The sequence below is a fragment of the Triturus cristatus genome, chromosome 4_1 (genome assembly GCF_964204655.1).
Source record: "Triturus cristatus chromosome 4_1, aTriCri1.1, whole genome shotgun sequence".
NCBI lineage: Eukaryota > Metazoa > Chordata > Amphibia > Caudata > Salamandridae > Triturus > Triturus cristatus.
The window spans coordinates 275,862,147-275,889,116 of NC_140585.1; the positions used below are offsets into that span (position 1 = coordinate 275,862,147).

Sequence of the window (26,970 nt, forward strand, 5' to 3'; positions counted from 1 at the left end):
TTGGCAATCGGTTACTACAGATGTTCGGGTTCTAGATCTTGTAGAAAATTGATATGCCCTTCCCTTTCGGGAATTCCCTCCAAACTACCCTTTTTGCCACGGTGCTTGCACGGAGGACCATCTTCTTCTACTGCAGGAGGAAGTCCTGACATTACTAAAAAAAAAAAAAAAGGTGCGATAGAGGTGGTTCCGGAGCGGGAAAGGGGTCAGGGATGCTACTCCCGGTATTTCCTTATTCCGAAAAGGGACGGCAGATAGCGTCCAATATTGGACCTCAGGATCTTGAATCTTTTTCTGAAGCAAGAGAAGTTCAAGATGCTCACCCTTGCGCAGGTTCTTCAAGCGCTGCATCAGGAGGACAGGATGGTGTCGATCGACTTGCAGGATGCGTATTTCCACATACCCATCCTGAAGTCGCACAGGAAGTATCTCCGGTTTACGGTAGGGTCGCATTTCAGCTTGCGGTCCTTCCGTTTGGTCCTACTACTGCACCTCGAGTCTTCACGAAGGTGATGGCAGTGGTGGCAGCCCATCTCATAAGATCGGGGATTTCAGTTTTCCCCTATCTGGATGACTGGCTGATCAAAGCGGAGTCGCCAGAGAAGGTGCTTAATCATCTGCAGTTAACAACTCAGCTGTTGTACTAATTGGGTTTTTCGATAAACGTGCCAAAAATCTCACCTGGTGCCCTCTCAGCGCAACCTGTTCATAGGGGCGGTATTGGACACTACTGTGTGTCAAGCATTCCCACCTCCACAAAGGATTCTCGACATACAGGAAATTATTCCCTTGTTTTACATTGGAGTTCCAGTCCTGAAGGTCCTTCGCCTGCTCGGTCTGTTTGCTTCCTGCATTCTTTTGGTCAACCATGCACGCTGGCACATGAGGGCACTCCAGTGGTGCCTCCGCAGGCAGTGGTATCAGCACTAGGGAGATCTCAGGGAGTTTGTGAGGATCTCCAGAGAGGCTGCAGCGGCTCAGTCTTGGTGGAGAGTGGAGGGCAATCTGTCTCAAGGAAAGCCCTTTCATCTACCTCCATCGGTGGCCACAGTGATAACGGATGCTTCCACTTTAGGGTGGGGTGTGCATCTGGGGGATCTGGAGATCAAGGGTCTTTGGTCTTTGGTCTCCAGAAGAAAGGTTGCTTCACATCAACCTTCTGGAATTTCGGGCGATACGTTTGGCGCTCAAGGCCTTCCTCCCTTCCCTTTGCGGTCAGTCGGTTCAAGTCCTGACGGACAACACTACCGCGATGTGGTATGTCAACAAGCAGGGAGGAGTGAGATCGCTTTGTCTCTGCAGAGAGGCTCTGCGTCTCTGGTCCTGGGCTCAGGATCAGCAGATTTGTCTGATTGCAAATCATTTGGCCGGGGTTCTGAATGTTCGTGCAGACAGTCTCAGTCGGCAGTTCTCCGCAGACCACGAGTGGAGGCTTCATCCAGAGGTGGTTCGTCATGTTTTCCGGATGTTGGGAACCCCTTGGGTGGACCTGTGTGCCACTCACGAACGCTCACTGCCCGTCTTTCTGCAGTCTCCAGTATCCAGTAGGGAGCATTGGGGGACGCGTTTCAGTTGAGTTGGGGCACTCATCTCCTTTATGCGTTTCCTCCCATACCCTTGATTCCGCGGGTTCTGAGGAAGATTCGCCAAGACCGGGCCCAAGTAATATTGGTCGCCCCAGATTGGCCAAGAAGGGTATGGTACTCAGATCTTCTCCACCTATCCTCGTGCCCTCCGCTCCGTCTCCCTCTCAGGGCAGACCTCCTCTCGCAGTCGGAGGGGCTGGTTCTACACCCCCACCTCCAGAGCTTACACCTTCATACCTGGAGATTGAACGGGGCAACCTGAATTCTTTTTCTCTCCCGCCAGATGTGGTAGATGTAATTTTGTCTGCCAGACGTCATTCCACCAAATCTATCTATTCCTATAGGTGGTCTAAATTTGTGCTCTGTTGCAGGGAGAAATCTATTGATCCTTTGAGGGCTTGTTTATCTGACATTCTTCAGTTTGCCCTTTCTCTTGATCAGCAAGGTTTTGCTGTAGCCACTGTAAAGGGATATCTTTCAGCCTTGTCGGCATTCCTTTGTTTGCCGGATCAACCATCATTGTTCAAATCACCTATTGTTTTACGATTTTTAAAGGGTCTTAAAAACAAGTTTACTCCGTCTCCTTTTATTGTGCCTCAATGGGACTTAAATCTTGTCTTAACTTACCTGATGGGTTCTCCCTTCGAGCCTTTACACAAGTGTCCCTTGAGACTGTTGTCTTTCAAAACGGTTTTTCTCATTGCGATCACCTCGGCAAGGAGGGTAAGTGAGCTTCAAGCTCTAAGTTCAAAACCCCCGTTCTTGACCATTCATGCTGAAAGAATGGTACTCGGGACCAGGGCTGCTTTTCTGCCAAAAGTGATAACTCCTTTCAATCTGGGGCAATCCATTACCCGTCCAACCTTCTATCCTCCCCCTCACCATTCCAAGGAGCAGCAGCAGCTTCACCGCTTGGAACCTAAGAGGGCGGTGAGCTTCTACCTTGATAGGACTAAAGACTTTCGAGTAGACGACCAGCTCTTCGTGGGCTTTGTTGGCTGCAGGAAAGGCAGAGCGGTGCACAAGCGCACCCTTTTCAGATGGATTGTCTTGTGCATCAAGATATGCTACTCTTTGGCCGGTAAGGAACCTCCAGAGGGTTTAAGGGCTCATTCTACTATAGCTAAGTCTTCCATGTCTGCTTTGTCTAGAGGTGTTCCGGTGGAGGACATTTGTAGGGCGGCAACTTGGGCCTCCCTTCACACTTTTGCAAAGCATTACTGCTTGGATTCCGAGGTGAGGAGGGATGGACATTTTGCTCGTTCTGTCCTTCAGGACTTTCTGGTATAGAAGGGTGGACACCCTCCTCCGGGAGTGGGACTGCTGTGGGAATATTTTCACAAGGTGAGGAATCCACTGGCAGATGTATCCTTCAGAAGAACAAGTTACTTACCTTCGGTAACGCTTTTTCTGGTGGATACAGTATCTGCCTGTGGATTCCTCACTGACCCACCCGCCTCCCCGTTGTCCACCCTTGTATACCTACAATTCTAATGATGGTGTTTCAAAATGTATTTGTTACTGTTAAAGGCAGTGTGTTTCTTTTGCCTTTCTCCACAGTGTGTGTGTTGCTTTGTATATTATGTACTGTGTATATATTGCTGTCAGTCCGTCCGCGTGCCTCGAAGGTACGGAAAAAAGGGCAGAACTGACGTCATCACGCCGACAAGGTCTTCTTATGGAGCCGTTGACGTCAGCAGAGTCGCGAGCGGAGCCGTGTCTCTGTGACGTCATCTTCGACCTCATCGGCGTGGACTGCTACAAAAGTTTCCGAATGTTGCTGGCGCAGGGGATATTCACAAGGTGAGGAGTCCACAGGCAGATACTGTATCCACCAGAAAAAGCGTTTCCGAAGGTAAGTAACTTGTTCTTTTCTGTCGGTTCATCCGGACAAGGTTGTGTTCAGGCCCCGTCCTTCCTCTTTGCCAAAGGTTTTTACGGCCTTTCACTACTGCTTTGGGACGTGGTGTCCCCCTGCAAGACATCTGTCAGGCAGCCACGTTGGCCTCGCTGCACACGTTTACTAAGCATTATTGCCTGGTCAGCCTAGTCCGGAGAGACGGCTTCTTTGGCCGTTCTATTCTCCGGGACTTCCTGGTGTGATCTTGGTTCGCAGACCCACCACCGGGGTTGGTATTGCTGGGGTATCTATTCTAAGGTAAGGAAGCTATCACTATGTGTTTCTTTCAGATGAACAAGTTACTTACCTTCGGTGGTGATATATCTGTAAGAAACATTAGTAGTGATAGATTCAGTACCGCCCCACCCATCCTCCTCGTTCTACGAACTAACTGAAACTAGGGCCCTGAAAGGGATGACCATAACCCAATGCACCAGTGGTCAGTATATTGCATGGCTCTGCGTTCCTGGTGCGGAAAGTCGTGTACAGAACGGATGTCATTGCCCGTGGGCGGCGTCTAAGTAGCGCCCGCGACGTCATCTCAGCGACCACGACGCCAATGACGGACGCAGAGCCGCATGACGCCACCTACCGACGCGCAGGGGTACTGCTGACAAAAGCTTTCCGGATCCAATCTGACTCCTGGGGGTAATTCTAAGGTAAGGAATCTATCACTACTAATGTTTCTTACAGATATATCATTACTGAAGATAAGTAACTTGTTCGTTGGGCATGGATGTTTGCAAGTTGTTTTTCTTTAAAGAAGTCTTTGAGTCACGAGGTATAGTGAGTGACTTCTCCTCTAGTGTGTATTGCACGTGTTCCCTGGCACCTTTTTTAGATAACTTTTCCCCCATCTGGTGTGGACGTTTACCTCGGAGCTCCGTGACCAAAGCTTAATTCCTGTATTGAGGCCCTTTCAGCTCCCCGTTCTATTTAACTATTGACGACCTAGACAAGGACACCACCTGGTGTTATCTCAACTTTCGATCCACCTACTCAACACATCATCTATTTCTAGACAACGAATTCAACGGCAACAAACGTCATACACTCGACGACGAGAGATGGAAAAGACGCCCTTCAACCTCTGCTCTAAGTGTCACACCAAATACTCAAGGCAGGACCAGCATAGTGTGTGTAATCCGTTTGTCCCCTTAACATGCCGAAGGGTTGTGGGAAGCGTGTCTGGCTTTCCGCTCCCAGAAGATACTTTGGCAGCGTAGTGAACGTAGTTGGGCCCACTCTGCCATGCAGAGACATACACAAGATATGCACAACATTTTCATTGTACAGTCGACAGAGGTAGAACAAGAAGCCAAAGACAGCGAGGCACAGATGAGTGTATCTCCCCTTACTGCTGGCTAGCAGTGGCGACAGCTCTGACTCAGAGGAGCTTTATCCATCCACTCAAGGGCACGTTAGTACATCGGCAAAAGCCTCCCATATCCCAACAAAGACTGTTAAGGCTGCTTCTGGAACCCTAATGACCTCGGGCCAGATTGGTCTCCGAAAACAGGCTTAGGAGCACAGCCAAGTTCAAGAAAGTAAATACTAGTATCCTTATTTGATGCCATGCATGGTTTAGAGTTTCTAAGCTTTAATCCAGATGTACAGCAACATCACTTAAACCTACCTTTTGATGGCCAAAATCTATTTGTGCCACAGGTGGATGAAATGCTTAAAGCTAAAAAAAAAAAAGATCTGGAACATCCATTGATTCAGATAATACCCATAAACAGCAGGGGTCCCATCAGGCACACTACTCAAGAGGTGCATACTATAGATCACACTATAAAAGCAATAGAGAAAGGGGGTAGTGGTTCCACTTCAAAAGCTACCACACCTACAAAACAGTGGCCACCTTAGACTCCCCCTCCCCCCCAACCTATCTCACCAGTAGGAGGACAGCTACAACAGTTTCACCAACAATGGATGGCAATCACCACAGATCAATGGGTTCTATCTGTTATCAACAATGGGTATTGTGTAGAACTCACACACCTCCCACAATACCACCAAGGACACAAAAATTGCCACTAGAGCATCTTACACTCCTACAAGACAAAGTCCAACCTCCTTCAATAGGGGCTATAGAAATAGTCCCAAAACAACACCAGGGACAGTGTATACTCACTATACTTCCTCATTCCCAAGGAGGACTGAAATATTAAGACATATTCTAGATCACAACAGTACCATCGCCTCAGATCACTTTCACATGGTCCCACTACATACATCCAGCACAGCGTTGCTATCTAAATTAAATCTAAACTAAATCAATTGACTGCACTATCAATTCAAAGCTTTACCATTTGGAGTAACTACAGCTCCAAGGGTATTCACAAAATGCATTGCAACCGATGCAGCGAGCGCAAGGTAAATGGTTGTTTGAGGCATATGAGCTGCAGATTACACACTTTTGCATAGATTGCCATCTGGTGTTGGGTCCGGATGTTTGCACTTAATTTTGTCCTGGAATGTCTTTGGAAGTCACGAGGTATGCGACTCCTCCTTAGGATCATAGTGCGCATGGGCATCGGCTCCATCCTCAGATAGTTTTTTTCCGCCATCGGGTTCGGATGGGTTTCTCGCGCTTCAGTCGGAACCGTTACCGATTCCAGTTTCGACGCGCAATCCTTCACCCTTTCGACTGTTTTGTCTCGATCGCGAACCCTAATCTCTACCAATCTTCCATTCCGGTCGTCGAAGAAGGCCTTCGGGCAGAACCGAGGCATCTGGCTCATGGAAAGGACGCCATTTAAGAAGTGTCCTCGATGTGGGTCGAAGTTTCCCCACACCGACCTGCATGAGGTGTGTAACCTCTGCCTCTCTCCCGAGCACGAGGCCTGAGACTGTCCCGCATTTGCCTCCTTCCGCTCGAAGAAGACCATCCGGGATCGACAAGCTCGAAGGACCATGGCTCGCTCGTCCAGTTTGATCCCCGACGACATCTTCCACGAGGGTGTCTATGTGCCAGAAGAACGGGTCGAAGAAGAGCTCATCAGCGCCTCCGAAGCCAATGATTCAGACGTCGAAGAAGTGACTCCAGCTCAACAGGTCGTAAGTACAGACGTCGACCCCGTCCCACTCCCCACAATAACAAAGGCTTCGGTCACACCTTCGCCTTCGGGCTCAGGTGCACACCGACACACTGCTTCCCATGCCCCGCACTCGGGCCTGGCAAAGAAGCCTGCTAAGCCTTCCGGTGACTCTGACTCCAGTCTGGGCCTGGGCACCGGTAGCAGGCAATCATCGGCATCGAAGAGAAGCCGCACCCACCCTCGGGCCGACTGCGACTTCCACCCCGAAACCTTCGGGAAACTAGTGACTCCCCGGCACCGAAAAAACACTCGGGCCGATGACGAAGCCACTCCCCAAAACTTCGGACTTGCGCTCTTCGGAGCCGAAAAAGGCATCGACACCGCAAAAATGCACAGACTGACAAATCGCATGGCTTAAAGCCCAAAACAGCTCCGCAGCCAGCTCCGAAAAAGCCCTCGATGCTGACATCGTCGACACTGAACACCCAAACTTCCTTGGAAGAGCTTTTTCAACCAGACCCTCAACAAAAAACTTTAACTAAAGACCCTAAAACCGGTCAATTGACTCTGCTCCAGAAAGAGACCTCTGAGCATGCCTGCACCAGCTCCACCACCTAAAAAGAGAGATATAGCCACATCACCTCTTAGGCTACCTTCACCACCACCACCACCACCACCTCCCCGACCTTCGTCTCCTACGCCATCCCCTCCACCAGTAGATCACGACTACGACATATGATGACACAGGGGACGGTGACAACATACCACTAGATGACCCCAGTCCTCCAAGCTCCTCTGACCCCTGGGATGACTATAATACGCCTGATGTCCCTAATGTCCCACAAGAGGACATCTACCCCTCTAGGCCTTCCCCAACAGAAGATACCATGGGGTTTAATCAGCTAATACACCGCGCTGCTCAGTACCACGGGGTCGACCTCCATACAGATCCAGTATTAGATGATTTTTTAATGGACACTTTCGACACCACCCAAAGGTCCACATCCACTTTGCCCATGCTCAAAGGGGTGATTAAACACGCTACAGAAGTATTTAAAGACCCTGTCAGAACTAGAATCATCAATCCTAGAATTGAGAAGAAATACTAAGCTGCCCCTACAGACCCAGCTTACATCAGGGGCCCTGTTCCGTTAGACTCCATGGTCGTCTCAAATGCTAGGAAACTGGCTAATTCGCAGTCAACAGGTGATGCAGCTCCGCCTGACAAAGAGTCTAAACCCCTGGACGCCTCTGGCAAAAGAACAGCGTCCCAGGCAGCTAATATTTGGCGCATCGCAAATACTCAAGCCCTGTTAACCAGATACAATAGGGCTCACTACGATGAGTTAGAGTCACTGCTCCAACACCTCCCTGACAAATACAAACATAAGGCCAACGACCTAATACAAGAGGGTAAACTTATCACAAACACCTCTATCCGGTGTGCTCTTGACGTAGCAAATACCGCTTCCAGAGCAGTCAACACAAGCGTTCTTTTTCGTAGGCACGCATGGTTACGCATTTCCGGGTTTAAATCTGAGGTGCAAAGCGCTATACTTAATCAGCCATTCGACCAGCAACACCTCTTTGGCCATAATGTTGATGCGTCCCTTGAGAAGATGAAAAAGGACACAGATACAGCCAAATCAGTGGGAGCCTTGCAATTGCATGCTCCCAGGCGTTCTTTTCGTCGCTCATCCTACAGGGGCAACTCCAGGGAATACTCGTCTGATGCCCCATCCACCTCCTACAAGTCTCCCATCCAATCCACCTTCACAAGAGGTTACCACAGAGGAGGATACCGAGGCAACAATAACAAAGGCAGAGGCAAAACTGACAACACCCGCTCTGCCTCCACCCCTGCCCAATGACTTCCCTCCGCTTCCCCCAGACCATTCCACTCCTGTTGGGGGAAGACTACAGCAGTTCCTTCCTGTCTGGACCAACATCACCAGACAGGTGGGTGTGACAAATAGTGCAATCAGGTTACTGTCTCAAATTTACCTCTACCCCCCCAAACATTCCACCCAAACAACGTCCAATGTCAGCAGACCATTTATCACTCCAAACAAGAGGTGCTTTCCTTACTACAAAAAAGTGCAATAGAACTAGTTCCCCTGCACCAACAAAACAAGGGAGTTTACTCCCTGTATTTTCTCATACCAAAGAAGGATGGCTCTCTGAGACCTCTTCTAGACCTCAGGCCACTAAACAGGTACATACAATCAGACCACTTCCACATGGTCACACTTCAGCAAGTCCTCCCTCTACTTTCACAGGGCGACTTCCTGGCCACCTTAGTTCTCAAAGACGCCTATTTCCATATTCCCATACATGCTGCTCACAGAAAAATATCTCAGGTTTGTAGTGGACGGGCAGCGCTATCAATTCAAAGTACTCCCTTTTGGAGTCACAACAGCACCAAGGGTATTCACCAAGTGCCTAGCAGTAGTCGCAGCCCATCTAAGAAAACAACACATTCACGTCTTCGTATACCTCGACGACTGGCTCATAAAAGCCAACTCGTACAACCAGTGTGTTCATCACACTCGCGCGACTATCCAATTACTCCACGACCTGGGGTTCACAGTAAACCACACCAAGTCTCATCTGAAACCCTCTCACATACATCAATACCTCGGCGTCACAATAAACGCCCAAAAGCGTTAGCCTATCCCAGTCCACCAAGGATAGCAAGCATTCTCGTTCTCCTACCCAAATTTAAGCCGCACCACTCTCTCCCAGCTCGAGTGTTCATGCAGCTGATAGGGATGATGGCCTCTTGCATTTTCATAGTGCCTCACGCAAGTCTCCAGATGCGTCCCATACAAGAGTGCTTAGCACGACGATGGAACCAGGCTCAAGGTCAGCTAACAGATCTGGTGTTGGTAGACGGTCGCACTCCCCGCTCTCTGCAGTGGTGGAACACCAAAAACCTTTCCAAAGGGCGACCGTCCCTAGAGCCAGTTCCTCAGATTGTCATGACAACGGACACATCGCTCTCCGGCTGGGGAGCTCACCTATTAAATCACACCATACAAGGCAAGTGGACACCTCAACAAAAGTTATTCCACATCAATTACCTGGAGTTACTGGCCATATTCCTAGCATTTAAAGCATTCCAAAAACAAATATCGGGCAGGGCTGTCTTAGTCCGCACGGACAACATGACAGCCATGTACTACATCCAAAAACAAGGCGGGACACACTCTCTGCAGCTCTCCCAGCTAGCACAAAACATATGGAGGTGGGCTATACCTCAAAACATATTTCTCAGCCCAACACGTCCCAGGAGTCCAAAACACTATAGCGGATCTGTTAAGTCGTCAAACACAACACATACACGAGTGGGAACTCCATCCACAAGTTCTGCAACCATACTTTCAGATATGGGGGCAACCACAGATGGACCTTTTCGCCACCCACGAAAACGCCAAATGCCCAAGCTTTCCTGCCAGATACCCACACCCATTGTCCAAAGGCAATGCGATATGGATGAACTGGTCAGGCAGATTTGCGTACGCTTTTCCGCCTCTCCCACTTATATCACTGGTGGTGCGCAAACTACAGCAACACTCACTGACTCTAATTCTAGTTGCTCCAACTTGGGCCAGACAACCGTGGTACACCACATTGTTGGAACTGTCAATAGTCCCGCACCAAAGATTACACCTTTCCACATCTTAACCCAGAACCGTGGAGAGATCAGACACCCAGACCCAGCTAAGCTGAACCTTGCGATCTGGCTCCTGAAATCTTAGAATTCGGTTACCTTAACCTTCCTCCTGACTGTATGAACGTCATTAAGGAGGCTAGACGCCCTACCACTAGAGCCTGCTATGCAGCCAAGTCGAAACCATTTTTGATATATTGCCATAACAATACCATCAATCCTCTAGATGTGTCTATCCAACACATCATAACCTACCTTCTACACCTACAAAGGTGCAACTTAGCCTACACGTCTATCGGCTGCACCTTCTGCTATAGCAGCATACCTACAAAATAGACAACATTTATCGCTATTAGAGTGCCCGCCATCAAAGCCTTTATGGAAGGCCTCAAGAGGATAATTCCTCCCAGAGTTCCACCCTCACCTGTGTGGAATTTAAATGTTCGAGGCATGTGGGCTGCTGAATTCATATCTGTGCATAGATCGCCGCCTAGTGTTGGGTCCGGATGTTTGCACGTTGTTGTCCTGGAAGAGTCTTCGAAGTATCCTGAGATAGGTGACTCCTCCCCTGGACCACAGTGCGCATGGGCATCCTCTCCATCCTCAGATTGTTTTTTTCCGCCATTGGGTTCGGATGTGCTTATCTTGACTCAAGTTAGGAAAAACTTTTTTCAGGCCAAAAGGCCTGTAGTTCGCGTCGGTACTGTTCCCGATCGGTATTGACAGTTACTTGTTAGTTTACTAACTTCAAAACCAACTTTTTCGCATCGTCATCGACACCATCGACGATGGAATCGAGGACACCATTCAAGCGGTGTCCTGTTTGCAATGCAAAATATCCCCATGTCGACGTCCACCCGGTGTACAACAAATGCCTTTCATCGGATCACGACGAATCCACATGTATGGCCTGTGCCCGATTCCGATCCAAAAAGACTCTCCGGAATCGACGAGCAGCAAGACTTGAAGCGCAGCAAGCGGCACCGGCCCCGACCAACATCTTCAGCGCCGAGGACGAAGATGTGGAAGGCGTGGAGAACCTACCCTCCAGCCCCGCTTCCGAACACAATTCCGGATCGGAAGACATCGAAGAGCAACTCTTTCCCAGGGATGAAGACGACACCGAGGTAGGAGACTACGATGAGGCCTTAGGGGCCGAAGAAAGTAGCTCCGGTGACGAGCAAGGCCTACCCGTACAGACTGAGGATATCCCAGTGCGTCAATCTATGGCTCCGGTCGAGGGATCGCCTTCGGGCCTTACCCAAGACCTATCCCGCAGTTCTTCGGCCCCGCCCTCGGGTCCGGCCTCGGACATTCAGCGACAGCCATTAGTACCCAAAACGACTGGTTTCCCTTCATCGAAACCGAAACCAAAAGTCGTGTCGGTTCCACAGAAACCGAAACTGAAAGTGACACTGGTCGGATCGAAGCCCACTACACCTTCGACGACAGCAAAACCCGTCGGCGCCGACCGCACCAAACGGGACTTCGGTGCCGAACTCGCAGCAGCCGACGTCGGCGCCGACACACGGAAAAAGGCCATCGGTACCGCCAAACTGCCTCGGCACCTGGCACCGAAACAATCTGCTCCGGCCACAAAGGTCAAAATGGCCGCTGCGTCACACACCACTTCGAAAACAGCACCTCAGGCCCAATCATCGACGCCGTCGACGGCTACTATCTCTCCTCGATTCGATGACCCCGTGGCCCCGAAGAAGCCCACGCCTGCCTCTACAGAACCGCTCGGCGCCAAAGAACCGTCGGCGCTCCAGGTGCGACAAGTTGCAGCGTCCTTGCAACGCATCAAAGAAAAGGCAGCCCTCCAGGACACGTCGGGCCCCGAGCCGAAAACAGCTCAAAGAGCTTCTCCAGCACCACCCCATATCACCTTTGGCCTGCCGCCATCCACGGCGCCCAAAATGTTTGATATAAGAACACGTGTCATCCACACTAGGATCACACCTGCCGAACGCTCTCCTCCGGAGACGTCACCGTCCCACATCATCGATGCCGGCAGAATTATGCTCCACAAGCGGAGAATATCTTCCGAACACGCTTTGGACTCCTACCGGATCCTGCTAAAGAAAAAGCTGCCAGCGGATTCGGAACCTGTTCTTTACGAACGTCTCCATACCTCCTACCCAGATCCACAGTCCTTCTCTCCGACACACTCCGAAACCGACGTTTTGGAGGACTATATGGGTGACGACGTCCCCTACCCCAGAGAGATGGACCCTGAAGGCCAACAGGACCCTGACCAGGCTTGGGATGACCCTGTAGACACAGGTGCACCTATGGATACACAGGACACGCAGCTATATGGCGCAAAAACGTCTCCCACAGAGGACACTGCCGCATTCAACGCCCTAATTGAACGTGCTGCGGCAAATCATGGTGTGCAACTCCACTCTGACACAATCGAGGACGATTTTCTAATGGATACTTTCGCATCCTCAGAGAGAAATATCAAAACTCTACCCATGTTGAAGGGTGTCCTCAAACCAGCAAAGGACATTTTCAAAGAACCCACCAGGGCAAGAGTAATAAACCCCAGGATCGACAAGAAATATAGGTCGGCTCCTGGGGACCCTACGTACATTAGAGGCCAGTTGCCTCTGGATTCCATCGTAGTCGCAAATGCTCGCAAACGGGCGCACTCGCAGACAACTGGGGATGCTCCTCCCCCGGACAAAGAGTCCAAGGTGCTCGAGACCTCCGGCAAACGGGTTGCAGCCCAGGCAGCTAACATATGGCGTATTGCCAATACCCAGGCGCTCCTAGCTCGCTACGATCGCGCACACTATGACACATTAGAAACCCTACTCCAGCATCTCCCTGACCAATACAAAGAGGGAGCAGAGATCCTCATCAGGGAGGGACAACTCCTCACGAACGCATCCATTAAGTGTGCACTGGATGCCGCAGATACAGCTGCCAGAGCAATAAACACCAGCGTCATGCTACGACGACACGCCTGGTTACGAATCTCCGGATTCAAACCTGAGGTTCAAAATAACATCCTCAATCAGCCGGTCAACCCCGACTACTTATTCGGGCCAGACGTTGACACCACCCTAGAAAAAATAAAAAAGAACACAGACACTGCGAAGTCCATGGGGGCTCTCCAAACGCAGACCTTTCGGAGTGGCTCCTTTCGTCGCCCCGGAAATAGAGGAGCAGGTAGAGGACAGGGGTCACAGCAAACCTACAACAAGGGCAACACACAAAGTACCTACGATAAAAACACCTGGGGTGGTTATCGTGGCTCCAGCACAAAGGGCAGAGGACGCGGATACGGCAATACCAGGTCCTCCCCCAAGAACAAACAGTGACGCCCTCTACCTTCCTCCCGACCACATAACACCTGTCGGGGGAAGGCTACAAAGGTTCCTGTCCACGTGGAACACCATCACCACGGACAGGTGGGTCAAAGATATTATCAAACACGGTTACTGCCTAGAATTAACCTCCACTCCACCCACAATACCACCAAAACACCGTCCTATGTCCTCAGAGCACTTAGCGCTCTTACAGCAGGAAGTGCTCAGTATGCTGGAAAAAGGCGCAATAGAGGTTGTACCCGTCCACGAGCAAGGCACGGGGGTGTACTCCCTGTACTTAATACCAAAAAAGGACGGGTCACTCAGACCTATACTAGACCTGAGACCCCTCAACCGCTACATTCTCTCAGAGCATTTCCACATGCTCACCCTACAACAGGTCCTCCCGCTGCTCAAACAGGGAGACTTCCTGGCCACGCTAGACCTCAAAGATGCGTATTTCCACATACCCATTCACCCCTCACACAAAAAATATCTCAGGTTCACTGTTCAAGGGCAGCACTACCAATTCAAGGTTCTTCCCTTCGGCGTGACAACAGCACCCAGAGTCTTCACAAAGTGCCTAGCTACTGTGGCTGCACATCTACGGAGGCAACACATTCACGTCTACCCTTACCTGGACGACTGGCTTGTTCAAGCAAAGTCAGCCCAGCAATGTGCCAGCCACATGTCCCGCACCATTCACCTTCTTCACAGTCTGGGGTTCTCACTAAATTACCCAAAATCACATCTCCAACCCGCACACGTACAACAGTACCTAGGTGCGACCATAGACACTCTGGCAGCCACAGCTCAGCCAAATTTAGTGAGGATCAACAGCATGCAAATGCTGATTTCCAAGTTCAAACCCCAACACTCCCTTCCTGCGCGAGTGTTCATACAGTTGATAGGCATGATGGCCTCCTGCATCTTCATAGTCCCACACGCGAGACTACATATGCGCCCGCTTCATGAGTGCTCAGCACGTCAATGGAATCAGGCTCACGGGCAACTAAAAGACCTAGTGTTGGTGAGCGGTCGGGCATACAACTCTCTGCATTGGTGGAATCCACAAAACCTTTGCAAGGGCCGACCGTTCCAAGAGCCTGTTCCACAAATAATACTGACAGCGGACGCGTCTCTCCAGGGATGGGGAGCTCATGTACTCAATTACACAGTGCAGGGACTATGGACAACACAACAAAAGGAGATGCACATCAACCTTCTAGAACTGATGGCAATCTTCCTAGCGATGAAAGCATTCAAAGTACACTTGTGCAACAAAGTCGTGTTGATCCGGACGGACAACATGACCGCCATGTACTACATACAAAAGCAGGGAGGAACACACTCTCCACAGTTGTCTCATCTGGCTCAGAGCATGTGGAAGTGGGCCATTCAGAGGAACATGTTCCTCATGGCGGAACACCTCCCCGGCAAGGACAACCAGATGGCGGATCTGCTCAGCAGACACAGCCACCAGATGCACGAGTGGGAGTTACACCCATCAGTACTCCAACCGTACTTCCAGCAGTGGGGTCATCCAGAGATAGACCTATTCGCCACAAGCGAAAACGCAAAATGCCAAAGCTTTGTCGCCAGGTTCCCACATCCGCAGTTGCAGGGCAATGCGATATGGATGAACTGGTCCGGCAGATTTGCGTACGCTTTTCCCCCAGCACCATTGATACCGCTGGTGGCACGCAAACTCAGACAACACTCACTAACACTCATCCTGGTTGCTCCAACATGGGCACGCCAACCATGGTACACCACCTTTCTCGAACTTTCCGTGGTGCCGCATCAAAGGCTGCGGATCAAACCCGCGTATTTGACGCAGAACCATGGCGAGATTCAGCACCCAGATCCGCAACAGCTGAACCTGGCAATCTGGCTCCTGAAGTCCTAGAGTTTGGCTACCTGAACCTGCCACCTGACTGTATGGACATCATTAAGGAGGCTAGAAGACCCACTACCAGAGCTTGCTATGCAGCCAAATGGAAAAGGTTCGTAATTTATTGCACTAACAATAACATTAACCCGCTAGACGCATCCATCCAAAACATAAGTTGTTACCTCTTACACCTATACCGATGCAATCTGGCATACACCTCAATACGTGTCCATTTGACCGCAATATCAGCCTATCTCCGAAACAGGCAGCACCTCTCTTTATTAAGAGTGCCTGCCATCAAAGCATTCTTGGAAGGACTCAAACGAGTAATTCCTCCAAGCCACCCACCGGCTCCAATGTGGAACCTCAACTTGGTCCTCACCAGACTGATGGGTCCACCCTTCGAACCTCTGCACTCATGCGAGATTCAATTCCTCACCTGGAAGGTAGCTTTCCTAGTAGCGATCACCTCTTTGAGGAGAGTTAGTGAACTCCAGGCACTAACCATTCAAGAGCCATTCATACAGGTTCACGCCAACAGGGTCGTACTACTTACCAACCCCAAATTCATGCCCAAGGTGATATCGCAGTTCCACATGAATCAAACTATTGAACTGCCTGTTTTCTTTCAAAACCCACAAACTGTCGCAGAAAGAGCACTCCATACACTGGATGTAAAGAGAGCCCTCATGTACTATATAGACAGGACTAAAGTCTTCAGGAAAACAAAACAACTTTTCGTTGCCTTTGCCCCACACCACAAAGGTAACGCCATCTCCAAAGCAGGTATAGCCAGATGGATCGTTAAATGTATTCAAATTTGCTATCAAAAAGCTAAACGCACATTAACGATTCCCCCACGAGCCCACTCAACACGTAAGTTAGGGGCCTCCATGGCTTTCCTGGGAAACATCCCCTTGCATGATATATGTAGAGCAGCCACCTGGTCCACTACACATACATTTACCAAACACTATTGTGTAGATGTGCAATCAAAACAGCAGGCAGCTGTAGGACAGGCTGTTCTCAAAACTCTTTTTCAGACCGCTGCAGCTGGCACTGGTGGCCGCCGCTAATAGAGGGTACTGCTATATATTCTATGCACAGATATGAATTCAGCAGCCCACATGTCTCGAACTGAATATGCTACTTACCAGTATGCATCTGTTCTTGGCATGTAGGGCTGCTGACATTCATATCGCCCACCCTCCTCCCCGGCGCCTGTAGCAGCTGCAGCTCTCAGAATTACTGTAAGCATGGTCATCACTTTCTGTATCTACTCCATCACTGCCACAATGGCGAAAAACAATCTGAGGATGGAGAGGATGCCCATGCGCACTGTGGTCCAGGGGAGGAGTCACCTATCTCAGGATACTTCGAAGACTCTTCCAGGACAACAACGTGCAAACATCCGGACCCAACACTAGGCGGCGATCTATGCACAGATATGAATGTCAGCAGCCCTACATGCCAAGAACAGATGCATACTGGTAAGTAGCATATTCAATCCTGCTCACACGACTAATGGCGCCTCCGTTTGAACCGCTACATAAATGTGAGCCACAGTTCTTAACATGGAAAGTTGCTTTCCTAGTAGCCATAACTTCTCTAAGAAGAGTTAGTGAACTACAAGCTCTAACTATTCAAGAACCATTCTTACAAATGCATCATAATAAGATGGGTCTCTGTACTAATCCTAAATTCCTCCCTAAAGTCATTTCCCCCTTCCACCTTAATCAATCTGTGGAGCTGCCCGTTTTCTTCTCGCAACCACACACAACCGCAGAAAGAGCTCTCCATACTTTAGATGTTAAAAGAGCATTACTTTATTACATTGAAAGAACGCAACCTTTTCGGAAAACCAAACAACTTTTTGTTTCGTTCTCATCACCACACAAAGGCAATCCCATAGCCAGATGGATTGTTAAATGCATACAAATTTGCTACCACAAAGCAAAACGCACTTTAACTGTTCCTCCTAGAGCCCACTCTACAAGGAAAATAGGGGCTTTTATGGCATTCTTAGGCAACATTCCATTAGATTATATCTGCAAAGCAGCTACATGGTTTACACCACATACGTTCACTAAACACTACTGTGTAGATGTGCAAACCAAACAAGAAGCCAGTGTGGGCCAAGCTGTACTCAAAACCTTATTTCAGACTTCTGCAACAGATAATGGGAACCACGCTAGACGTGGGACTGCTATACAATCTATGTAAAAGTGTGTAATCTGCAGCTGATATGCCTCGAACGGAATATGCTACTTACCAGTATGCATCTGTTCTTGGCATGTAGAGCTGCAGATCTACATACGCCCACCCGCCTCCCCGGCTTCCTTTATTTGTTCCAGTATTATCTTATTTAGATACACCATACAAGGGTATCTTCCTGTGTCTTACAAAGCTCCATCATTTCCCTGCTGGCGAAAAACAATCTGAGGATGGAGCCGATGCCCATGCACACTATGATCCTAAGGAGGAGTCACATACCTCGTGACTTCCAAAGACTTTCCAGGACAAAAACAAGTGCAAACATCCGTACCCAACACCAGATGCAATCTATGCAAAAGTGTGTAGATCTGCAGCTCTACATGCCAAGAACAGATGCATACTGGGAATTAGCATATTCCTTATTTATTTACTTACTTTACTCCTGTCCGTCGTATCTCAGAGTCCACTACCCCCCCCCCCGCCCCTCTGTCCCGCCGCACTCCCTCTGCGAACTGCTACGGGGTCTCCTAGGGTCAAGCATGCACTCTTGTTAAACCCTCAGCGGCACTAGGGCGGCCGGGTGCAGAGTGCTGAGGCCCAATGTTATCCAATGGGAGATAGGGGGCCACCGGTTGGTGGCTGCTGACGAGCAGGCCACTGGGTTGTGGGAGCAAAGCTCCTGGACTTAAGCTCAGGGCAAATGGGAGTTTAGGCCAGCACAACAGATGCACCCTCAGCGGCACTGGGGTGGCTGGGTGCAGATTGCTGTTTTGTCATCGGAAGCCCTGTAGCTTTCAATAGGGAGTCTCCGGTTTTCAAAAGCACTGCAGGCTCGAGGACGAAGGTCTTCTGGGTGCGACCACCACTTGGAGAGGTAAGTTGGGCTCTTGGGGGTTGGTTAGGCACAGTCGGTTGGGCCACCCAAGGCCGTGGGGCATCGGGTGCAGGGGTGCCTTTTAGGTGTCGGATTTTCTTACCAGCTCCTGGTCGCGGTTGGGGGGGACCTTCCGGTTTGAGGCTGCAGGCGTCGGCTGGAGGCTTTAGGCAGGTCAGGGGTCGCCAGATCTTCGGTCAGCATTACTGGGGGGGCCACCTCTTGGTATTGGACCACTCGAACTCGGGCCCTGGGCGTCCATTGCAGAGTGGTGCAGACCTGCGGATCCTTTCGGAACTGGAGTCCGTTGTTTGAACATATCTGGTGTTAACGGGAGACAGAGTCTTCAGGATTGAAGGTAGGCAGGTCCTCCAGGTTTGTTGAGGTTGCTGGCTGCAGGACACACCGGGATTTTGCTGGAGCAGGTTAGAGGTGGGGAGAGGCTGGTAGGGTTGGGGCCAAGTCAGTGGGCGTCCTCCTTGTTCGCTTCGGCACGGCTGTTCGGTCCTTCTTTTCTTCTTCCAGGTTCTTGTCTGAGTAGCAAGTTTCAGGGGTGTCCCTAAATACTAGATTTAGAGGCGTTACAGGTAGGTAAAAGGCTGGGACCAATGGGTCCCTTCCATGGGGTGGGTACAACCCTATTATGCCACCCTCCAATGGGAGGGGGGGCCTAAGCCTTTCCCTGGTTGGCTGATTTTCACCCCCATCTGCAAGATGGGGACTGAGAGTTGTGCTTCACCTCGTATCCCCCACCTGAAGTGTGGAGTTGGTAGAGGTGGGCACACCTCTCTTCCGCACTTGTTTTTGCCGCCGGTTCTCCCGCCCAAAGTGGGGGTCAGAACCAGTGGAGACCAGTTGCTGAAAGCAGCAAGTAGCCTGGGGAAGCTCACAAAGGCGGCATAACCATGCCGAAAGAGGGCACTTTCTCACACAGGATCGGCCCCTCTTTGTTGCTCATTTTCTTCATAGAAAGTTTTGGGGTGATTCATCAAGCTGGGGCTGATGGAAAAAAGGGGAGGGGTGCCAAACTACAAAATCCCCATGTATTTTTCCATAGGCAACACGAACACTGCTGAATGGAATTGCACCAAATTTGGCAGCAACCTAGGTCTTTGTCCTGAGAGTGTGCTTTTTGTGATTTGGTGTTAATGTGTTTGGTAATTTATGAGAAAATAAGGTTCAAAACTAATTGTATCACTGTACTGTTGGGTTCGCAAGTGTCTTGTAAGAGTCCTGCAGTCGCGCGAATAAATAAAAAAATAATAATAATAAAAAAAAAGCAGCCATCTGATTGGTTATGTATTTTTTCCCCTCTTGGCAGTCAGGCTCCTGCCGGAGCGAGAAGGTCCTGGGAGTCCAGCGGGAGCTTGTGCTGTGATTGGCTGGCTGTAACATGAAGAGAAATGTTGCGGCTGCCATTTCAGAACACTTAAAAAGACAAAAATACAAAACAAAAAAAAAAAAGTATAAGAGGTGCCCTTGGACTGTGTGTGTATATTGGGGGTAGGGGGTTGTGGTCGCAATACTGCGGGTGTCATTTGGGTGCCAGCAAGGCCTCTGGACCCTCTCGCTGGACACCGTGTGCAAAAAAAAAAAATTATATATATATTATATTTTACCACATTTAGTATGTGTGTGTATATGTGTGTGTGTGTATATATGTATATATATATATATATATATAGATATAGATATAGATAGATATATATAGATATATATAGATATATATAGATATATATAGATTTATATATTTATCATATATATTGTCGTGGGGTAGGCTTTAAGTATCGTTATGAAATGTATAAAAACCTAAAAATTTACTGAAAGAAAGCAAAGGTGTGAAAGTAAGGTTATAGTTAGGTGAAAATGTCAGTTAAAAAGTACAGTTTTAAACTAGAAAAAAAACACTGAAATTCACCAGTATTAGTTATAGCAAGTATCTTTTACTCATGCAGTAAAGTAACTAACTTACGCCCTTGCCACACACTGCTAATTACATCCGTAGGATATGTTATACGATATAATTGCTAACATCACTGCAACTTCTGCATGGTGGGGGCGCAAGTTGTAGTTATATAGTTATATCATCACCATTCCTAATTAGCCGTATACTCCCTCGTTCTCTGTTGTAGATGGCATTAGATTCCAGGATCCACAACCTTTTTTTAAAGGATTGATTGCAATAGGGATTGCCCGTATTGCAGCAAAGGTAATCTACGGACTTATATTGTGTATACTCACTTTTAGACTGTCAGCTAGACTATTGAAGAAATCGCATGGGACGTACTTCTTGAGAATTATACACCTGATGCCTGTGCCCCATTTATATTACACATTTATGCATTTTCAAGTGATGTAAAAATAGCGCTTTCAGTAATCCCACACTCCCTATTCACGTGTGCTTCATGTCTGATCATCTCTGGATTTACACATGCATGCTGTGATTCACTGTGTACATAGTCATAGCTGATCACAAATATTTTCAAATATAAAAGTACCGATGAGCATCGGCAATAAAGTTTGTGTAGCACTTATTTTTCTCAGACTTAAAAAAAACCTCAGGCCTGCGCACCTCCCATTAGGCGAAACATGTGTTGACTCCTTATATCAACTGTGACAAGAATGTACAAGTTACCTTCGGTAACGAAGCATCTGGTAGAGATGATTCTAGCCGCAGATTCCTTATCGTAGAATTATCCCCAGGCGTGAGACTGCACCCGGAAAACTCTTTGCCCCAGAATCTCGGCGGTACCACGTGACTCTGCCCCATAGCAGAGGAGAGACTGGGAGAGAGAGAGACTGGGAGAGAGAGAGACTGGGAGAGAGAGAGACTGGGAGAGAGAGAGACTGGGAGAGAGAGAGACTGGGAGAGAGAGAGAGAGACTGGGAGAGAGAGAGAGAGACTGGGAGAAAGAGAGGGAGACTGGGAGAGAGAGAGGGAGACTGGGAGAGAGAGGGAGACTGGGAGAGAGAGGGAGACTGGGAGAGAGAGGGAGACTGGGAGAGAGAGGGAGACTGGGAGAGAGAGGGAGACTGGGAGAGAGAGGGAGACTGGGAGAGAGAGGGAGACTGGGAGAGACTGGGAGAGACTGGGATCACAATCCACAACAGTGAAGGGCAACAAGCCCGGAACAGATGAGTAACAGCAATTCACCCCCAGATGACACCATCAAGGAGGGCCGTATCCCCTGAAAGGAGCAAGAAGGCTGAGGTACAGGCAAAAAAAAGAAAAACAGGGTGGAGGGATGCAGAAGCCCACATAAACCAACCAACCATGTATCATAAAGGAAGGGGTGGAACAATCAAGCAGAACAAAGCATCCTGTCCTGGAGGAAGCGAAGTGGACACCCACAGAAGTCAAGCCACCCGGAGGGAGGCGAGTGTAGAAAACCAAACTGAAGGCCCTCGCAGAACGGGGAGGAAGGGCGGGCCGTGAAGGAATCTGCGGCTAGAATCGCCTCTACCAGATACATCGTTACCGAAGGTAAGTAACTTGCACATCTGATAGACTACTAGCCGCAGAACGTAGAATAGATACCCTAGCCATACCCAGAGGGGAGGAGGGCCTGCGAGAGAACTTCCCCAGTAGGAAGAAACACAGTGCCAAGAAGGGCGGCACAGCCCCTACCAAGCACAAGTAAGCAAGAACAAGGTGAAGGGAAGGCCAGAAGACCCCAAGCCCATCCAAGGTACAACTGCCACAAACCCTCGTAGGGACAGACAGCCGCAGAGGAGCACCCGGGAGGAAAAGAACCACACCAACTCCAGGGAGAAGAGGTAGAACCGGAGGCAGAGCCCGCCGTAGGAAAACACACAGCGATAGAGGACAGCTGGACTGGCATCAGCCGCAAGGCAGCAGACAAGGCAGGAACGGCTCCACAGCCAAGAAGCGCAGGTGTAAGAAGAGAGGCACAGGTGCGCAGAGCCCCAGCAAAACAAGAGGCAGGGGCACAAGAGAACACTATAATGGCCACGGCAGTGGACCAGAACGAGCAGGCGTGCGCAGCGGGCAGCTGGCAATACCATGGAGCAGTGCACCCAGAACAAGCCAGGCACAAGCCGAGGGCAGAGGCCAGGGAAACTCCGAACAATCCCCAAAGGAGGGGCGTTCTATAGACACACACCGACCCACGAAGTTGAACCAGCCAGAAGAGAAAGAGGAGAGACACAGAGGACGGACCCAAGCCGTCAACCAGAACACAGGAAAGCCAGGAGAAATCTAGCCCCCCTGGAACACCAGACAGAGGGCCAGGCCGAAACGCCGGACAGGAAGGCGGAAACGCCACAACACGACACCGTAGACAGCATGCCAGACTGGTCGAGTGAGGTAGCGAACACTGACACGGTCAGAACCTGGAGCAGGGCAAGCTGCGCCCGGACAAGACAAAAGTGACCGCACCAGTGGTATACAGTGATGCCAGGAAAGGCAGGCAACCGGAAAAAGGGTAACCATACCTTCCCAGCGCAGGACAGAGCTATGCAATAGCTACAAGTACCCCACACAGGGTATGATACGTCCCAAGGAAACATGGGAACACCTCTTAGGGAAAAATCCCGCAGCAGAGGACAAGAACATAAAGGACCTGCAGATAGACGCACAGACGGCGTGCCAAGCAGCCAAACAAAAAACACACAGAAGGCCCAACCTGAGGACCCATACCGGTGTACCAACAACCAAAGAACCACAAAAGCCAAAGGGGCTGTACCAGCAGCCAACAGTACAAAGGGGCCAATCTAAGGACCCCGAAGGCACGCCAACCCACACAGAATACACAGACGGTCCAACCGAACCACTAGACCCCCGAAAAAAGGTGGCATAACGTATCCCAGAATGCAGCAGAGGATCGACAAGCCAAGTTTACGGAAGGGGAGGAGGACGGAGCCCCGCAAGGAGCCGCTGAATGGCGGCATCCACATGGGTGTTAAACAAAAGCACCCCATCAAAAGGCAGGTCAACCAGACGCTCTCTAACATTCTCAGGGAAAACGCTATCCCTCCAGCAAGCATGGCAACGGAGAGCTACTGAACTTGCCATAGTGCGGCAGAGAGCATCAGAAACATCCAGGGCTGGACGAAGAATAAACACGGCCAACTCCCGGCCATCCATCACATGGCGCCGCAGATCAGCGCAGACCTCTTCTTGAGAGGCACAAGACCGAAGGGACTCCACGGAATCCCACAAGTTGGAAGTAGCCCTGGCCAACACACAAAGCGTGTTGAGCGCTCGCAAAGCAGCACTAGAGGCAGCGAAGATGTTACGCCCCCGTGAATCCAACCACCGGGCCTCCCGTGACGGAGGAAACCACACCAAAGGCAAGGAAGGAAAAGCAGTCTGAAGAAGAGGGCCCTGGGTAGAAGGATGGAAAGAAAGGCAGACTGGATAGTGCGGAGCAGGACGGTGGCGGTGTAGGAGCGACTGGGGCACTGGATTCCCCGTGGCAGGATGCCCCCAGGCCCCCAGAAGAGAATTATGGAGCGAAACTTCGAATGGAAGAAGCAGTTCGTGGCCACCAGAGCCCTGATGGAGAACTTCAAGCAAATGGCCCGTAGGGGATGGGGTGGCGGGGTCGGCCATGTGCAAAATGCCAGCAGCCGTGGAAATGGCCCGGGCAAAGGCTGCTCTCGCCTCTGTAGGGCGTAGTGGGGGGGGGAGAGCAATTCCTCCGTGGGTGACGCCTGTAAACTAAGTCGGCCATCCGCGAGTCCAGCTGGAGGAAGAAATGGCCAGCCTCGGAATGGTGGAAGATTCACGGACGAGTGGGGGACCTGAGGTGCCTCTGGGGAAGGCTTTGGCCGTGGGGACGGCGAAGAGCCCTCCCCGGAAGACGCTGGGGAAAAGGCCACGACGCGGTGTCTCGTCTCCGGGGAAGAAGAGACAAAAAGGTGACGAACATCCGGAGTGGAGCGGGGCCGTGGGAAACGAGTCGACGACCCTACGCTGGCACGGCGCCGTGGAGTCCGCTATAGGTGCCGGCGTGATGTCGACCGGCCCCGGAGGGGACGCTGAGACAACCTCCACCACCACTTGCCCCCTAGTAGAATGAGGCGGGGTTTACGCCGGGTCGGCGAAAGAACGGTGCCGAAAAGGCGCTGACGCGACCTCCAACGAGGCAGCCGCCTGCGTGGAGAGGAGAGGGGGAACCGCCCCAGCCCCTAGCCAGCACCCGCGGCGCCGCCAGGGCCGCCGGAGCCGTGTCAGCTCAGCCTCTGGCAAGGCCGCTGCCTGCCCGGAGGACCCCGGAGGACTCTGGGACCAGCCACGAGTCCCGGCGACCTCCCGTGACGCCACAGGAGGTTTGTGGCGAGGCAGAGACGCTGTGGGTCGAAGATGGGAACCCCGTAGGGCCGCACCCCGACTACACCACACCTCCAAAACCTGAAGCCAAACCAGTCGGGGCTGGAGCCGCCGGCGACTCCGCGGAAGGCCTCGCAAGTGGCAAGGGATCAGTGGACATCCCAGCAAGACGAGGAGGGGCCAAGGAAGCCTGCATAGCCACAGCATAGGCCTCCATTTGGACCCTGGATGCCCCGACGCCAGGAAACGGCGGGTAGGGTGGCGACGAATGGGGCCGCATGTCCCGCGGAGAACCCGCGCCCTCCAAAGAGCGGGGACCAGGCCTCGGGGGTGAGCAGTTAGACTTACTGACGAGCGAGCGACGCCCTAGGGGCCTCGGTGACTGGCGATGTCGGAAACAGCGATTCTTGGACCCTTCTGCGGGGGACGGACGCGGAGACGACACCGATCTGGACAAGCGGGCCAAAAGGAGTTTCATCCGGCGCTCCTGCTGGGACTTCGGCTTCAGATGCTGGCAAGCGTCGCAGTCCGTGAAATCATGGTGCTCACCCAAACACCACATGCAAATAGGATGAGGGTCCGTCGCCGATATCTGACGCGCGTAAGACGAACACGTCTTGAAGCCCGAAGGCATTCGCACACTGTCCCACAACGCAAAGCGTGAAAAGAAGGCCTGAAAAAGAGGTCAGGGACACGATCCAGGTTGCACGCGTAAAAGAAGAAAACTGATGTCAGCGCGTCGGGGTGGGGCTTATTTGACCTCGCTGACATCACGCCCGCGGACGACGTCAGGGCGCAGTCGCGTGGTGCCGCCCCCTGGTGCGCATAGATGCTGGGGCAAAGAGTTTTCTGGGTCCAGTCTCACGCCGAGGGATAATTCTACGTTAAGTAATCTGCGGCTTGTAGTCTCTATCAGATAAATACTTTGCTTACAAAGATCATCTTTCTTTGTAGTTTAATCGCTTATCATATGAATTCTCTTGGAATTGGAAAAATATATTTGTATTGACCATCGCTAGCATTTTTTTTCATAGTTGCATCTTATTACCTAAAACAACCTCAATACAAACTTGCTACATTAAACTATGAGATGTCCCAGTATATTCTTTAGGTTTTGTTTTTCAGTCCTTGTAGAACATGCAAAATGCCATTGTTTTTTGTGGGGCATATTTCTATTCAAATAATGTGGGGAAGCATGTGTTAAAAGGATTTTAGTTTACTTCTGCATGTGCCGTTTTGCTTGCTATTGGTTTTTTTACTTAAGCAAATGATTTTTCCTTTTCAGAGCCTGGCAAAAGATCGGCGAATGAAGCTTCTGAAACAACAGCATGAGGTGGCTGGTCTCTCCAGTCAGCTGGAACATGTAGTTGGCTTCTCCAAATGGGCAGTTTCCAGTGGCAGCAGCACAGCCTTGCTGTACAGCAAACGCTTGGTAAGAACACATTGGCTATAGCGCTGGTATGAGTCACTCCTCAGAAATTGATTACCGACTGCGATAAAGCTATCAGTATAGACATTAGCGAGCCGGAATAGTGGTGCATGCAGACCAAATGTAAAAAATTAAATATTAAAATCAAATCAATTTTGCTCTGTCTTTATTTTATATAAAAATAATGCTATAAAATATTTTGATAGCTCTTTTCTGACAAAACTCAAAGCATTTAATTTGAGTGCTGTCCCCTGGGGAAACTCATTCAGCAGTTTATATAAACTTTAATGGTGAAATGTTTACTCCTGCGTGACAAGGGCATACTTTATTTGTTTAAAGAATGGAATTTATTTTTCCTGCTTTTTCAGTCCTTGCTTTTTTATTTAAAATTTCTCAGCAACTCCTCAATTGAGGTCCTGTGTCATCTTGAGGTGGGTGGCGCAGTCAAGCTATCATAAACTAGAAACCGGGCCTAGGCCCGTTTAAAATGTTTTCTTTTTTAAAGAAAACTTTATTGAAGAAAGTTCCGTCAGTGACATAAACTCATCATATCCGCAATTACAGTATAAAGTGATTACATCATGTACAGTAATGAGATATCCATCAAGTAAAAGCTGTAACATCCGGTATATAGGGAGGTCAGTGGGTAGATAATCCCCTGTTAGCACGAGTTAGTAGCATGTGGGGACCATGGCATAATGATCTGTATAAGCATTGCAGTACCACACACATAATCAGGAA

The 26,970-nt window shown here is 50.2% G+C and overlaps 1 protein-coding gene across 1 annotated transcript in view; it reads left to right on the forward strand.

Moving 5' to 3' along the window:
- The window catches only part of TRIM24 (tripartite motif containing 24), an 868,915-nt gene that overhangs the window by 196,226 nt on the left and 645,719 nt on the right, over window positions 1-26,970 (forward strand). Inside the window, exon 7 of the mRNA XM_085652031.1 lies at window positions 26,086-26,232. Within this exon, the coding sequence (XP_085508157.1) occupies window positions 26,086-26,232 (147 nt within the window). The remainder of the gene's footprint in view (window positions 1-26,085; window positions 26,233-26,970) is intronic.